Below are 15206 nucleotides of genomic sequence, written 5' to 3'. Positions count from 1 at the left end.
TGGTGTCTGGGTTAATTCCCAGAGTGGGTTCCCCATCATCAGTTTTTCAGATCTCAGGCTCTCGTTCCCCGGTGGTTGGTTTAGATAATCCCACAGGATTTCCTTGGAAATCCCAGGGGGTAGATCCCAGGTGTACTGTTTCCCCAGGGTTTAGTTAAGTTAGCTGCAGTATGGATATCCCATGGTATAAGCAACCGGATGCGCATTCCTGGGAGTTATCCAGTATAGAGAATCTGTGATTGATGGTAGGTAAGGTGAGAATTTTGAGGCTAGAGGATCTGCTCCGGGGTATCAGAGCAGGAGCTTGATTTGCAATCAGAGCTGTTTCCTCATGTCCACCTTTCCCTTCAGTCCCCCACCAGACTCGATTTTCCCTGTTAGTGCAATGCTTAAATGAGCAGCAGTAATGTTCAGTTGTGCTTATTATAGGGAGGGGAGAGCAGATTTGGGTAAATGAGAACCAGTCCAAGGCCTGACATGGAAACCCCTTTTCCAGGTGCTAAAAAAAAAAGTTCTTATCCACATCTACCCACCACCACCTCCCCAGTCACTACAATCATGAACCTTCACTCTCTTCCTGAAGCACCAGCAGATCCTACATGGGATGTGGTGGTGGGGCTCAGCATCATCTTGGCTGGGTCACACAGCTACTCCCTTTTACCCTGGGGCTGCTCTGGAGTGACTTCATGCCATGCTTACAGGGGAAGCCTCAGTGCATATCAGATCATTCCTTCCTCTTCTGCAAGAATCACACGGAGAGATCTCATGTCCCCTGGGGTTCCCAGACTTGTAACATGCACTATGATGCCCCGCACAGGGGAAACCCTGGAATAGTAGTGGGGCTCAGGCATGAGAGGGGGAGTGCAGACCCAACAGCAGGCCAGCTGCCTGAGGAGATGGGCGGGGAAACACTGGCCATCCTCCTGTACTGAAGTACTTGCTTCAGACAAGGAGGGTGGTGAGGTGGTGGAGGAGGAGGAGGAGGGTAGCTGAAGGTTGCAGAAGGGAGGGGCCTTTCCTGTTGTTTGGTGAAGCAGCTACATTATAGATTTTTTGCAATGCTGTGTCTGCTGAGCACAAAACCATGCCACTCTGGTCAAAACTGAACTCTCTCCAGAGCACGATGCAGGGGTCTTGGATATGGAGGCCTCGTTCTGTTTTACACTCAGTTCCCCATGACCTTTGTGTCCCCAGGAAGCTGTGTTTTAAAACACTTGCTTTGTTCTGCATAGTTCTTCTTCGAGTGTTTGCTCATATCCATTCCAGTTAGGTGTGCACGCGCCGCATGCACATTTGTCGGACATTTTTACCCTAGCAACACTCGGTGGGCCGGCAGGGCGCCTCCTGGAGTGGTGCCACTATGGTGCCGGATATATACCCCTGACGGCCCCTCCGCTCCTCAGTTCCTTCTTACCGCCCATGTCGGTCGTTGGAACAGTGGAGCGTAGCTTAGCTGATCTCCACCTCTCTAGCGATTCACTCGTTTTTATTGTAATTGTGTATATAGTTCGATTTCTTCAAGTATAGTTAGTGTTTAGTTATTAGTTCTGTAGTACTTATTGTAGATAGTTAAGAGGGATCAGGGGTTAGCCCCTTCCCCTCACCCGGTACCGGGGCCCATGCCCGGTTCACTGGGCTTCAAACCATGCTCGGCCTGTCATAGGCCAATGCCCACAGGAGACCCTCACGACTCCTGTCTTAAGGGCTTGGGTGAATCCCATCTTACGGACAAGTGCCGCATCTGTAAGGCGTTCAAGCCCCGGACTAAAAAAGAGCGGGACATTCACCTAAAACAACTGCTGATGGAGGCAGAGTTGACTCCCCAGTCTTCGGCACCGCCAGCGGCACCGGGAACAAGTGCCTCCTTGGCACCGGAGCGCACGCCAACAGTGAAGGCTCCTTGACATCAAGCATCACCGGCCCAAGCTCCTACCCGGCACCATTCGTTCTCACCACGGGGCAAGAAGCACAAGCCTCCTGCAGCTGCTATATCTACACCACAGTCTGAGCACTTAGCCAAGTTGGACCGCCCGGCACCGTCAACTGCTGCGGCACCGACGTCCTCTGCACCATTGATTCCGGCCTCGCAAGAGCCGTCGAGTCCGGTGCTTACCAGCTCCCCAGCACGCGCCGTGGTTGAGCTTATCGTGCCCTCCACTCCGGAGACGTTCTCCACGGCACAGGACTTGATTGGCTTGACGGAGCCTGAGATGCCTCAACCCCCGGCGCTGCCGGTGCGGGTTCTTCAGTCCATAGGCAAGCCGGCCCTCATGAGACCTTCTTCGCCCGGTACCACAGAATGCCGCCGGTCCCGATCCAGGTCCCACAGGCACTCCTGGTCCCGTCATCGATCCCGGTCCCGCGGCCGCTCGCAGTCCCGGTACCGTTCCCCATCGAGGTACCGGTCGTATTCGCGGCACCGTTCGAGGTCCCGTTCGCCGTCCAGATACTATCAGCACCGCTCCAGATCTCGGCACCACTTGCGGCACTGTACTTCTCGCAGCCGTTCTCAGCACGGTGATTCCAGGCACTGGTCGACCTCCCGGCACCGCACTGGTCGCAGGTCCCGGTCCCACTCCTGGCACCGTCATGACTCTTGGTACCGTTCTCTGGCACCGCATAGGGACGGTTCGAGTGGACGCAGAGACCCACATCAAACGGTCTCCGTCCCCCCGTGGCTGTCTCGTCATCCGTCGATCTCCTCCCAAGCAGACACTGCATCATATGGGGATTCGGATAACCACCATGGACCTCATCAGTGGCTCTTTTGGACACCTTGGGCCTACAACCAAACCCAAGGTGATCCGCATATACCATCGCGCTCCGGCCCTTCTGAACATCGGGCGCCAGAGACCACAGTGAGCAGACCTCCCCCGGCGGGTACGGAGGAATCTCCAGCCCACATACCAGACCCACAAGATCTGCCACCTCAGGACATCCCCCAAGACCAGGAGTCAATCCAAGACCCGCTTGTCCCAGGGGTTTCATCCTCTTCTTCCCCGGATGAAGCGGTGGCGGGGATGTCTACATCTGAACCGCCCCCAATCGACCTCAGGTCACACCAAGACCTTCTGCGCTGCATCGCCCTCAATATCAACTTGCCCGTAGAGGAAGTTCCTGAGGTGGACGACCCGGTGGTCAGTATACTGTCGGTGGAGGCTCCAACCAGGGTGGCCCTCCCCTTCGTCTGCTCGATCCAGGCTACAGCGGATACCATCTGGCAATCTCCGGCATCCATACGGCCCACAGCCAGAGGGGTTGAACGTAAATACATGGTACCCTCCAAAGGGTATGAGTACCTGTATATACACCCTCCTCCTAGTTCATTGGTTGTACAGTCCATCAATGAACGGGAGCGCCATGGCCAGCAAGCCCCTGCTCCTAAATCAAGGGAGGCCAGGCGAATGGATTTGTTGGGGAGAAAGATCTATTCCGCGGGAGGCCTCCAACTCAGCGTGGCGAACCAGCAAGCCCTCCTGAGTAGGTACAGCTACAACACCTGGGAGGCAGTAGGGAAGTTTGCAGAGCTTGTCCCGCAGGACTCCCGCCAGGAATTCACAGCTCTCCTGGAGGAAGGGAAGAAAGTTGTGCGGACCTCCCTCCAGGCCTCGCCGGATGGCGCCGATTCGGCAGCTAGAACCGTCGCCTCTGGAATTGCCATGCGGCGTATATCGTAGCTGCAAGTGTCAGGCCTGCCACCTGAACTTCAGTACACTATACAGGACCTACCCTTTGATGGCCAGGGCCTCTTCTCCCAGAAGACGGACCCTTAGCTACAAAGTCTGAAGAACAATCGCATAATTATGCATTTGCTGGGAATGCATATGCCGCAGACTCAAAGACGATCTTTCCGGTCGCAACCTCAACGCCCCCACCCACCGCCTCGGCCAAGGCAAGACTTCACCAGAAGGCGAGGTCATACCTCTCACAGACGACAGTCTGGACCTCAAGGGGGTAACAATTCCGGTCCCACCAAGCGACCGGCGGGACCGAAGCCAAACTTTTGAGAGTGCGCCTGAGAGCACTGTACCAATGACCTCCCAGGATCCTTTTCAGTTCACCAACCGCCTGGCCACATTCCTCCCTGCGTGGTCCCAGCTAACTTCGGACTGTTGGGTCCTCCGCACGGTGGAGTGTGGCTACCATCTTCAGTTTGTTTCAACCCCACCTTCCCACCCTCCCTCCTCATCCCTCTTTAAGGGGCAAGGGGTTCTATTCCAGATATTTCCTAATTCCCAAGGCAAAAGGGGGCCTCGGGCCTATCCTGGACCTGCGAGAACTGAACAAATTCATGAGAAAATTCAAGTTCCGCATGGTATCCCTGGGAACCATCATTCCTTCCCTGGATCCCGGAGATTGGTATGCTGCTCTCGACATGAGAGACGCATATTTCCACATCACAATTTACGCTCCGCACAGATGGTACCTACGCTTTGTGGTGAATCGTCAACATTACCAATTTGCGGTCCTTCCCTTTGGCCTCTCCTCGGCCCCTCAGGTATTCACGAAGTGTATGGCGGTAGTCGCCGCCTCCCTCCACCATCATCGAATACATGTCTTCCCATACCTCGACGACTGGCTTATTCGAGGGACCTCCGAGGCTCAGGTCACCACTCATGTAAACGTCATCAAGGCCCTATTCAACTGTCTAGGCCTGATAATCAGTCTGGACAAATCCATTCTCCTACCTACGCAGAGGATAGAATTCATAGGGGCCATGCTGGACTCCAATCTTGCAACGACCAGCTTGCCCCCACCACAGTTTCAGGCTATAGTCTCCCTTATACAACGACTACAAAGCTTCCCAACAACCTCTGTTCGCACCTGCCTTGGCCTCCTTGGTCACATGGCTGCGTGCACCTTCGTTACAAAGCATGCAAGACTGCGCATGTGTCCTCTTCAGACTTGGCTCACCTCAGTCTATTGTCCACACAGGGATGCCATAGACTTGATAATCACAGTTCCACCAAATGTTCTGGGCTCCCTCAACTGGTGGCTGATGCCCTCCCAGGTGTGTGCCGGTAGTCCGTTCCATCCGTCGCAGCCTGACAACAGACGCTTCCTCTCTCGGCTGGGGCGCTCACTTAAGGCACCTTCGCACCCAAGGCCTTTGGTCCTTTCAGGAGCTGGCGCTTCACATCAATGTCCGCAAACTGAGAGCGGTCTGACTGGCGTGCCTGACCTTCCAGCATCACAGGGCCGTTGTGTTGCAGTATTCACAGACAACACAACGGCCATGTATTACATAAACAAGCAGGGAGGGACGCAATCTTCCCCCCTTTGTCAAGAGGTGATGCAACTGTGGGACTTCTGCATAGCCCACTCGATAGACCTGGTAGCCTCCTTTCTCCCGGGAGTCCGTAACTCTCTCGCGGATCACCTGAGCAGGTCCTTCCTGTCCCACGAATGGTCCATCCGTCCGGACATCCTCCTTTCAGTATTCCGGAGGTGGGGCTTTCCCCAGATAGACCTCTTTGCCTCCCGAGAGAACAGGAAATGCCAGGTGTTCTGCTCCCTGCAGGGTCGCTCCCCAGGCTCCCTATCGGACGTGCACCTAATTCCCTGGGAAGGTTGTCTACTTCATGCCTTTCCGCCCTTTCCCCTTGTCCACAGAGTCCTGCTCAAGCTCCACAGGGACAGGGCCCGGCTAATCCTGATCGCTCCGGCATGGCCAAGGCAGCACTGGTACACCATGCTGCTCGACCTATCTCTAGCAGACCCAATACCTCTGCCACTCTGCCCGGACCTCATAACACAGGACTTCGGCAGACTTCAGCACCCGGACCTGCAGTCCCTCCATCTGACAGCATGGCTGCTGTCTGGTTAAACCAATCCGAATTGCTCTGTTCCACCCCAGTGCAATAGGTCCTACTGGGAAGCAGAAAGCCTTCCACGCAGGCAACATATCTTGCCAAGTGGAAGCGCTTCTCCCATTGGTGCGCCCAGCATAACTTTATTCCCGAAGGCGTATCAGTCCCCATTATCTTGGATTACTTATGGTACCTCAAGGAGCAGGGCCTGGTGCTCTCTTCGATAAGGGTGCATCTGGCCGCGATTTTCACCTTCCATCCTGGGGAATCTGGCAGTTCGACCTTCTCTCACCCTATAGTTTCCAGATTCCTTAAGGGCTTGGAGCGGCTCTACCCTCAGGTTAAGCACCCTTCCCCTACCTGGGATCTCAACCTCGTATTAGCTAGGCTCACGGGCCCTCCCTTTGAGCCGTTAGCCACAGGCTCGCTGCTGTACCTATCCTGGAAGACAGCCTTCCTCGTCGCTATCACCTCGGCCAGACGAGTATCAGAGCTTCGTGCTTTGATGGTAGATCCCCCGTATATGATATTCCACAAGGACAAGGTACAGCTGCGACCGCACCTGGCTTTCCTTCCCAAGGTGGTCTCTGCCTTCCACATCAATCAAGACATTTTTCTACCAGTCTTCTTCCCGAAGCCGCACGCATCGCGCCGGGAACAACAGCTACTTACCCTGGATGTCCGCCGGGCCCTCGCCTTTTACATCCAGAGGTCTAAACCTTTCAGACGCTCGCCTCAGCTATTTGTAGCGGTTGCGGAGCGCATGAAAGGCATGCCTATCTCTTCCCAGAGGCTCTCATCCTGGGTGACGTCCTGTATCCGGACATGCTACGACTTGGCCCGCGTTCCGACTGGCCATCTCACTGCCCACTCGACTCAGGCTCAAGCCTCGTCTGCCGCTTTCCTGGCCCACGTTCCCATCCAGGAAATATGTCGCGCAGCTACCTGGTCTTCCGTCCATACTTTTGCATCCCACTATGCACTGGTCGAGCAGTCTAGAGACGATGCCGCCTTTGGCTCAGCTATCTTACGTTCCGCAACGTCTCGCTCCAACTCCACTGCCTAGGTAAGGCTTGGGAATCACCTAACTGGAATGGATATGAGCAAGCACTCGAAGAAAAAAAGACGGTTACTCACCTTTGTAACTGTTGTTCTTCGAGATGTGTTGCTCACATCCATTCCACACCCGCCCTCCTTCCCCACTGTCGGAGTAGCCGGCAAGAAGGAACTGAGGAGTGGAGGGGCCGGCAGGGGTATATATCCGGCACCATAGCGGCGCCACTCCAGGGGGCGCCCTGCCGGCCCACCAAGTGTTGCTAGGGTAAAAATCTCCGACGAACGTGCACGCGGCACGCGCACACCTAACTGGAATGGATGTGAGCAACACATCTCGAAGAACAACAGTTACAAAGGTGAGTAACCGTCTTTTCTGGGTTGTTGGTTTTTTGTTTTTGTTTTTTATGGCACCGCTGAGTCATTAGAGGAGAGAAGGAATGGGATCAAAACCAGAATCTGACTACCTCACCTTAGCATGCGGGAGGGGCAGAGGCACACCCAGTATAGAGGCAGGCTTCCTTCAGGAACAGGGTGAAAAGGGACAGTGACATAGGCTAGTGAAGGGCTGTGCTGTCACAGAGCATAAGGGGGGATAGTGAAGAGCTGTGCCTTCCCAGAGTGCCAGGATGGTTGAGATGCAGTGCAGGAGAGCCAGCTCTGGGTCCTGTCTCAGACCATGCCTACACTATGGGCTCTGCAATGGCATAGCTGCAATGCTACAGCTGTGCTACTGTAGCACCATAGCGTAGATGCTTCCTACAGTGACAGAAGGGTTTTTGCATCAATGTTGGTAATCCACCTCGCCGAGTGGTGATAAGCTAGGTCTTCCATCAATTTAGCTGCATCCTCACTGGGGATTAGGTCAGACTAACTACAGCACTTGGGGGTGTGAATTTTTCACACCCCTCAGTGACATAGATAGGTCGATCTGTATTTTAAGTGCAGATTAGGGCTGAGTCACATCTCTGCTACTTATGTCAGACTTTCAGATTAGTCTCACGAGTGAATTTAAGCAAGGGATAGAGAGACGGCAAAGCTAATTTCTCCTTGTGATGAGCTGTATAGACTCCATCCAGGGGTTGGTGAGTGGAGGATTATCACGTGTTCCCAAAGGTGAAGAAAGACAACACCTGTCTGCCCTAAATGCAGGGATGTCACGAGGAAAGTGAGGCCGGGGCCCGTTATGATGAGTTAGGTAAAGGCCTGCAGGATATTAGGGACATGCCGTGGCTAGACAGGAATAGCTAGTTCTGGGAGACATTTCCTCTCTAAGAGGCAGCAGCAATGGCAAAGTCTGGGAAAGCCCTGTCAGATGGACTCCCCCTTTGACTGTACATAGCTCTCCTCTTTGGTTCAGCTCACACCCTCCTCTCTGTCACTCACTCCTGATAGACCTTCTTCAGAAGAAACCATCCCTCTAAACTCGGACCTTCCCTATGAAATGACCTGTGTGACTGGAGTCCCAGTGTGTCCTTTCTCCCTTAGGGTCACTGCAATGGAGAGTTTGACCCTGGGTCACTCCTGCTTTGCAAGCACCTTCTCCTGCTACCTGGCAGGCACCCCCCTACCCAGCACCTTCTGAACAGCCTGACATATATTTACAAGAAGTGTAAGAAGTTGCCAGTTGCTTGGCTTTTCCCTTCTCTCTCCTACTGCTGCTCCTGCTTTTCTCACCTCTTCCATCAGCAGAATAAATGGTGACGAAAGGAAGGCTGATGGCTAGAGCAGAGAACCATCAGGACTCCCGGGCTCTGTTCCCAGCTCTGTCACTGACTTCTTGTGTGAATTTGGGTAAGTCACTTAGCATTTCTATGCCTGTGTCGCCATCTGTAAAATGGGGGTGATGCTCCCTCCCACACAGCAGGATTCATTCATTCACAGCTGTGAAGTGCTCTGAGAGCCTCAGAAGGAAGGTGATCTAGTAGGGCAAAGTATTTTTATTATTACTTTATTGCAGCTGCCACCCGCATGTTAGCTGCTACGGGACACCTTGTACAACAGCACTGTGTACATGACACCAGAGCTGGCTCTGCCCATCCTTTCAACCTTTCACCTCTCGCACATACACACACACAAAGACATTGGCTTGCTTTGTGTGAGTAGGAAGAGTCCCTCCCTCCTCTCCAGAAGCATGAGCAGTATCTTGACTCTCCCAGGAAGCACCTGCAGTGCCCCCAATGGTTTCTGGTAGAACAGGTTATTCTTACTCCACTGTCACTCCTCAGAAACTAGTTCCACCCGGCTAGGGTTCACCAACAGGTCATTCACCCAACTCCCAGAGAGAGAAAGAGAGATGGCCTAACCCCAGGCACTCACAGCTATTCCCCACCCTCCCGCCAATGCCAAAGTTCTCATTTACTTCAGGTTTTTAAAAACACTACCAGTTCAGAGTTGCAAAGGTGCCAAACCAAACCCCACACATAACAGAAGCAGCCAGTAATAGGAGAGCTGTATGTCACTGTGAAGGATTGTTCTAATTTGCATGGCACCCCTATGCAAAGGGCTGATCTCTTTGGTGCCCTCTCACTTATTTCCTACATCTTTAGTCTGATTGTTTGACTGGCTCATAATCCAATTTTTCAATGGAGAATAAAGACTGCCCACTACCTATCCTTCTGGTTCTCTGAATCTCTGTTTAATTACATCCAGTCCCAGTTTCTTTCCCCCTCAGGTCACCAGCACTTTCAATGGAGTAGTCCATTCAGCAATGGAGTGCAGGGCCGGGAGATGCTTTCTGTCACCAAACAGCTTAGCTAGTTAATAACAGGTGGCATGTCCAAAATCAGGTTTTTTGGATGGGTAACTGAACCTGTTTTAAATCCAACTGAAGGGAGAGGGGCATTAAAATCCAATCAAACTCAGAGGGAAAATAGCCTATAATATTGATAAAGAGACATTGTCAACAGGCTTTAAACCCTAGATTTAGATTTTGTTCTGACATAGAAGTGCTGTTTATCAATTTTTTAAATAAATCACTGAAAAGACCTCTCCTCTCCCCACCCCCTTCAAGATAACTCCCCCACTCCTTGCAGTACTGGAAATGCAGCAGAGAAACCAGAAAGTCTCAGTGACTTGTTTACTTCCACTGGCAACATTGAATGAACGGTAAGTGGCATAGAAACAGAACAAAGGGCGAAAAGCTAATGAGATTGCAAAAGTTCTTTCTGTTTTAATCATCTCAGGTGTCATTAGTGATAGAGTTAAGAACATTTTTGCAAAGAAAATCTGAGTAGGAGGGTGATAATGTTCCTTTGTTTCCGTACTGAGCGCTTGTCTAGCACTCCAGCCACTGTATATTTTTTTACAAACAACCCTTGGAAACATTCAGGTAGACCCATCTCTCTCCACTTTACAAACATATAACAAAACAAAACAAAATAAACTACCAGCCCAGCAGAAACAAAATTCCATCCCTCCCCCAACCATCCATGCCCTGTGTGATGATCTCTTTAAAACATCTTGCATCAAATGGAACTAACAAATAGGACAAAATGTGGAGCTACTCTAGCTGCACAAATCCAACCAAAGTTTACATAATTGCAAAGAAAACACTGCTCTTATCACCTTGAAATAGAATGAGCTGGCAGACTCTTCTAAGAAACGCTCCTGTACCTCAGAACTCCATTCAGTGTAACTACTATTTTCATACCTGATAATTTCCTTTCCTACCCCTCACCCCTATCTGTCTGCAGTATCCACCCATTATCTTTACTTAGGGCTTGTCTACATCACAAAGTTGCAGCGCTGGTGAGGGGGTTACAGCGCTGCAACTTAGGAGGTGTACACATCTGCAGGGCATCACCAGCGCTGCAACTCCCTGTTTGCAGCGCTGGCCTTACTCCCGTTTTGTCTCGGGTGTAGAGGATCCAGCGCTGGTGATCCAGCGCTGGTAATCAAGTGTAGACACTTACCAGCGCTTTTCTTGACCTCCGTGGAATAAGCAGGTATCCCAGCATACCTGAGGAATCCTCTCTGGTAATCAAGCAGGTCTCCTTCCCCGCGGTTTGCTCCGGTGTTCTTCGAATCCCCCCCAAGCGGGTCTCCTTCCCCGCGGTTTGCAGGGGGGTTCGGGGAACGCGAGAGCAAACCGCGGGGAAGGAGACCTGCTTGCACGGGGGTTCGGGGAACGCGAGAGCAAACCGCGGGGAAGGAGACCTGCTTGCACGGGGGTTCGGGGAACGCGAGAGCAAACCTCGGGGAAGGAGACCTGCTTGCTCGGGGGTTCGGGGAACGCGGGGAAGGAGATCTGCTTGCAGGGAGGTTCGGGGAACACTGGAGCAAACCGGGGAAGGAGACCTGCTTCCCCGCGGTTTGCTCTCGCATTCCCCGAACCCCCCTTGAAGCCGCCCAACAGCGCTGCAGTGTGGCCACATCTAACACCACTTGCAGCGCTGGTTGCTGTAATGTGGCCACTCTGCAGCGCTGGCCCTATACAGCTGTACTAATACAGCTGTAACAACCAGCGCTGCAAAATTGTAGATGTAGACATACCCTTAGATTATCTATTATCTTTATTCAGATTGTAAGCACTGTGGGGCAGGAATTGTCTCTTTGTTATATGTTTGTAAAGTGGAGAGAGATGGAGGCACAGTGGAGTCTTGGCCTCTAAGTGCTACTGCAGTGCAAATAAATAATAATAAATAAAATGCTAGAGATGAGCCCATCTTGCAAAATTTGAATCTGAACTCTCCCAAAGTTTGGACCTAGCGTTTTCTTTAGAGACTGTCTATACTACTGTGTATGGGCCTGAGTCCTCTCTTGGTTATGCTGCACCATTCTTGGCTTCAACAATCTCTTCCAAAATCTCTCCCACACCACCGTTTTAATAATGGCATTAAAAGACATGGCCTATACTCAGCCCAAATGGCCCTGTTTATTATTAGAGAGACAAGGTGGGTGAAGCAATATCTTTATTGGACCGACTAATCTTGGTGAAAGAGACAAGTTTTTGAGCTTACACAGAGCCCTTCTTTGAGTCTGACCTGAAGAAGACCTAAAGAAGAGTTCTGTGTATGTTCAAAACCCGTCTCTTTCACCAACAGAAGTTGGCCCATTAAAAGATATTACCTCACCCACATTGTCTCTCTAATTTCCTGGGACCAACAAGTCTACAACTACACTCAGGGCCAGTGCAAGGAAGTTTTGCGGCCTAGGCGAAACTTCCACCTTGCGTGCCCCTCCCCACCCTGCAGCAGCTCCCCGCCCATCCTCTCCACCCTGAGGCACCCTTTCCATGACTGCTCCCCCCCACCCTGAGGCACGCCCGCGGCAGCTCCCCCCACCCCGGGGAGCTGTGAGGCACCTCCCCACCCCAGCTCACCTCTGCTCCACCTCCTCCCCGAGCACGCAGCCCCCGCTTTAATTCTCCTCCCAGGCTTGCAGCGCCAAACAGCTGATTGGTGCTGCAAGCCTGGGAGGCGGGAGAAGTGGAGCAGCGACCGGGCGCTCAGGGAGGAAGGCTGTAAAAAAAAATTGGGGGCAATGCTTTTTGGCGCCCCCAAATCTTGGCGCCCTAGGCAACTGCCTAGTTCGCCTTAATGGTAGCACCGGCCCTGACTACACTGCGAACAACCTGTTCATCATTCCAGCCCCTGGCAAAGAGTGCAAGGTGTGTCACTAAAAAGAGAGACAAAGTTCCTGCTCCAAACAGCTTTAGGTCTTGAATCACTCATGACACAAGAGGTGAGAGTGAGAACAAATAGCAGAGGAATGGTCTGGGATGGGGTAAAACAGGTTATATCAATAAGATCAGCCAGTGACTCAGTCTGTGCCCACTTCTTGAGGAACACAGTTTTTGTAATTCCATTGTACAGTATTAAATACAAATTCCCGTCTCTCAGGTTTCACGGAAGAAGTGAGATTTTTCAGAGGGGTTTGAGTAAGGCAGGGGGAGTGGCAGAGAGTGTTATGTGCCTAAACTGGCATGGAAAAAAGGCACAGTGATATTTGTGTGAGGAAACAAAGGCAGGTCAAGGCTGGTGTCACTGGCAGAGCGGGCTGTACAGGAGGAAATGAGAGGGCAGAGGATCAGAGAAGTGGGCAGAGGCTCTTTGCTAGAAAAGCAAGGACAAGCAATTTGATTTATAGACGTTGGCAGGTCTGTACCTTGGGTCCGAAACAGCTACATACAGTGTAGAGAGTAGAAGATAAGGACTTTCCCCCTTTGAATTCTAGGGACAAAGGACATACAATATCTATGGAAACCATTCTAAATTGGTTTAAAAAATGTTTGCCACCATGATACAAAACTCCATTCCCTTTCTGTCCCTGAAATTGTAGAGACTTCTGGAGTTGCCTGTGAGTCCTGACACTGTAGTATGGAGGCATTATCACTGTACCTGCCATCTCATAAACAGGCTAAGATTTGTACTAAACAAAGGACATTGACACATAGGAACGGCTGGGATATTTGCCTGTGTAACATTCGCCTCCCTCCAGTCTCCACCCATCCCCTGTAGTACCAAAACAGTACTCACCCACACTTAACATGAACAGCTGAGATCCCTTTGTAGCTCTCATGGTCTCTCCTTATCCTCCGTACAGAGTATTTCCCTGTAGGATTGCTCAGTAGCTGAATTATTTTAGTTAATGGGCTAACAGGGCAGCCTCACGGTTGTAGCTTGGATTCACTTCCCAAATCCTTTTTCACTTGCTCTTTCGACTCTGCTCATCTTCCCCAGCCCCTTCAGCTAGATTGACAAACTAGTTCACTACTAGAGATAGAAATCTCTTGCTGTTCTCTACCCGAGGGAAGCTGCTGTATGTTATGAACTCGTCCTACCCTCTCAGGCAAATAAACCACCTTTCCTGGTCTCTGCTGATTGATAGGTACACAAAGGAAATGACGAGTTAATCCAAAGGGCCAGGTAAAAGTGCACACAAGAGAGCACTTAGAGTGATTTGTACAGTGACAAATAGCCATGGCAGATAAAAACAGATTAATTTAAAAAAATTAACCCTTTTTATTGTATTACTGTTTAATTTACATTAGATATTTCTTTAAGCCAAATATTTTTCATTTAAATTAAATACATTTTTATTTTAAAAAATAAATGATTTAAATTTAAAATTGTGGCAGATATGTTCTGGCCTAAATTTACTATAATCTATTAATTTCAATTATGTAAAAAATAATATTCAAGTAGTACATACTTGTTGCTGAAATTTTAAAGAAAGTCAAACCATTGAACCATTAGAAATCACTGGCTAAGCATCTAGAACTAGACTTCGTTGAAGTGCTACGCCAGCTTTTGACAGCAGTATCCTCTTCTGCAGGTGCAGAGAGAACGTTTTTCTTCATTTCAGTTTATTCAGCTAGTTCAGTTCAGTTATTAGTCCATTCAAAGTTAAGCTACTAGTTGGAAGTTGAACAAGCTGGGAAGTTTTTTTACTCTTCTAATTAATTCATAAAATTGAGGTATGAGAGGATGAGATCTTCTACCTCCAAAATCTAGAAGGACATCATGACCAGAAACAGAAACAATCAGTTCAATTCACTAACTACAAATAATACTTCCCTTGCTTAAAAATCAGTTAGTTTTAAATGCAAAACTGGTTTTGATTAACTTACTTTTTTCTTATATATCCTAGTTTTATTTAACTGATAAAAAGTTTAAAATGCTGTTTTTGTGCATTTTTAATTGAATTCCAGTTTCCAGCCAAATGCAGCTTGACCCAAATCACAAGCAAAAACTTAATAATCATTCAGTAAATAAGAAACATATTAATCATTTTCTAACATCATAAATAGGTAAAAATTAAGAATCTGAATAAACATATGTTGAGCTCTATCACTGCTTAAATACATGTGTATAAGTAGAGAGTCATCCTGGTTAGCCAGAAAGAAGTACCAAATTTAGTGTAAAGGCCATATTTAGTTGCAAATCAACCTATTACCTGGGGATGTAGAGGTTCCATTGGGCTGGTTTGTGTGTTTCTCAAATGCAGCCACTGTGGCTGCATGCAGCCCTAAGGGGCTTTTCTTGTGGCCACAACCTCCTGGGCTGTGATCGAGGAGGAATGGGGGGCAGCAAAGCAGTGACTCCTTCCCCTGGGCTGCTTGCAAGAGTTGGTCCCTACCCCGTCCAGAGCCACAAACACTGTAGGAGCAAGCAACCAGTGTGAGTTCCCCACCTTCACAGGTGCAGTGGGGCTGGGGCTTCAGGCTTCTGGGGTGGTCAGTGGCAGGCTCTGGCCACATGGCAGTGGGCTGTGTCCTCCAGCTGCAGGGTTTTGGGCTCCATCCCTGGACTCACCCCCCCACCATCACCTCAACCCCCACTGCCTCCTCCAGCCTCCCCTTGCCCTTGGTCCCCCTGCCTTCTTACCCACCTCCTCATC

At 50.5% G+C, this 15206-nt stretch overlaps 1 protein-coding gene across 2 annotated transcripts in view; it reads right to left on the bottom strand.

The window, feature by feature from the left end:
- The window catches only part of GPA33 (glycoprotein A33), a 208447-nt gene extending 194810 nt beyond the window's left edge, over positions 1-13637 (bottom strand). For both annotated transcript variants that reach the window (XR_007775329.1, XM_050960983.1), the window contains exon 1: positions 13343-13637. Coding sequence is in view for 1 of the 2 variants with exons in the window: in XM_050960983.1 (XP_050816940.1) it covers positions 13343-13385 (43 nt within the window). In the remaining variant the exon portion in view is untranslated. The remainder of the gene's footprint in view (positions 1-13342) is intronic.
- Positions 13638-15206: the final 1569 nt, after the last annotated feature.

The sequence above is a fragment of the Gopherus flavomarginatus genome, chromosome 1 (genome assembly GCF_025201925.1).
Source record: "Gopherus flavomarginatus isolate rGopFla2 chromosome 1, rGopFla2.mat.asm, whole genome shotgun sequence".
In the NCBI taxonomy this organism is placed as follows: Eukaryota; Metazoa; Chordata; order Testudines; family Testudinidae; genus Gopherus; species Gopherus flavomarginatus.
Note: the sequence above shows the minus strand (reverse complement) of the source record. Positions and strands in the feature narration are given on the sequence as shown.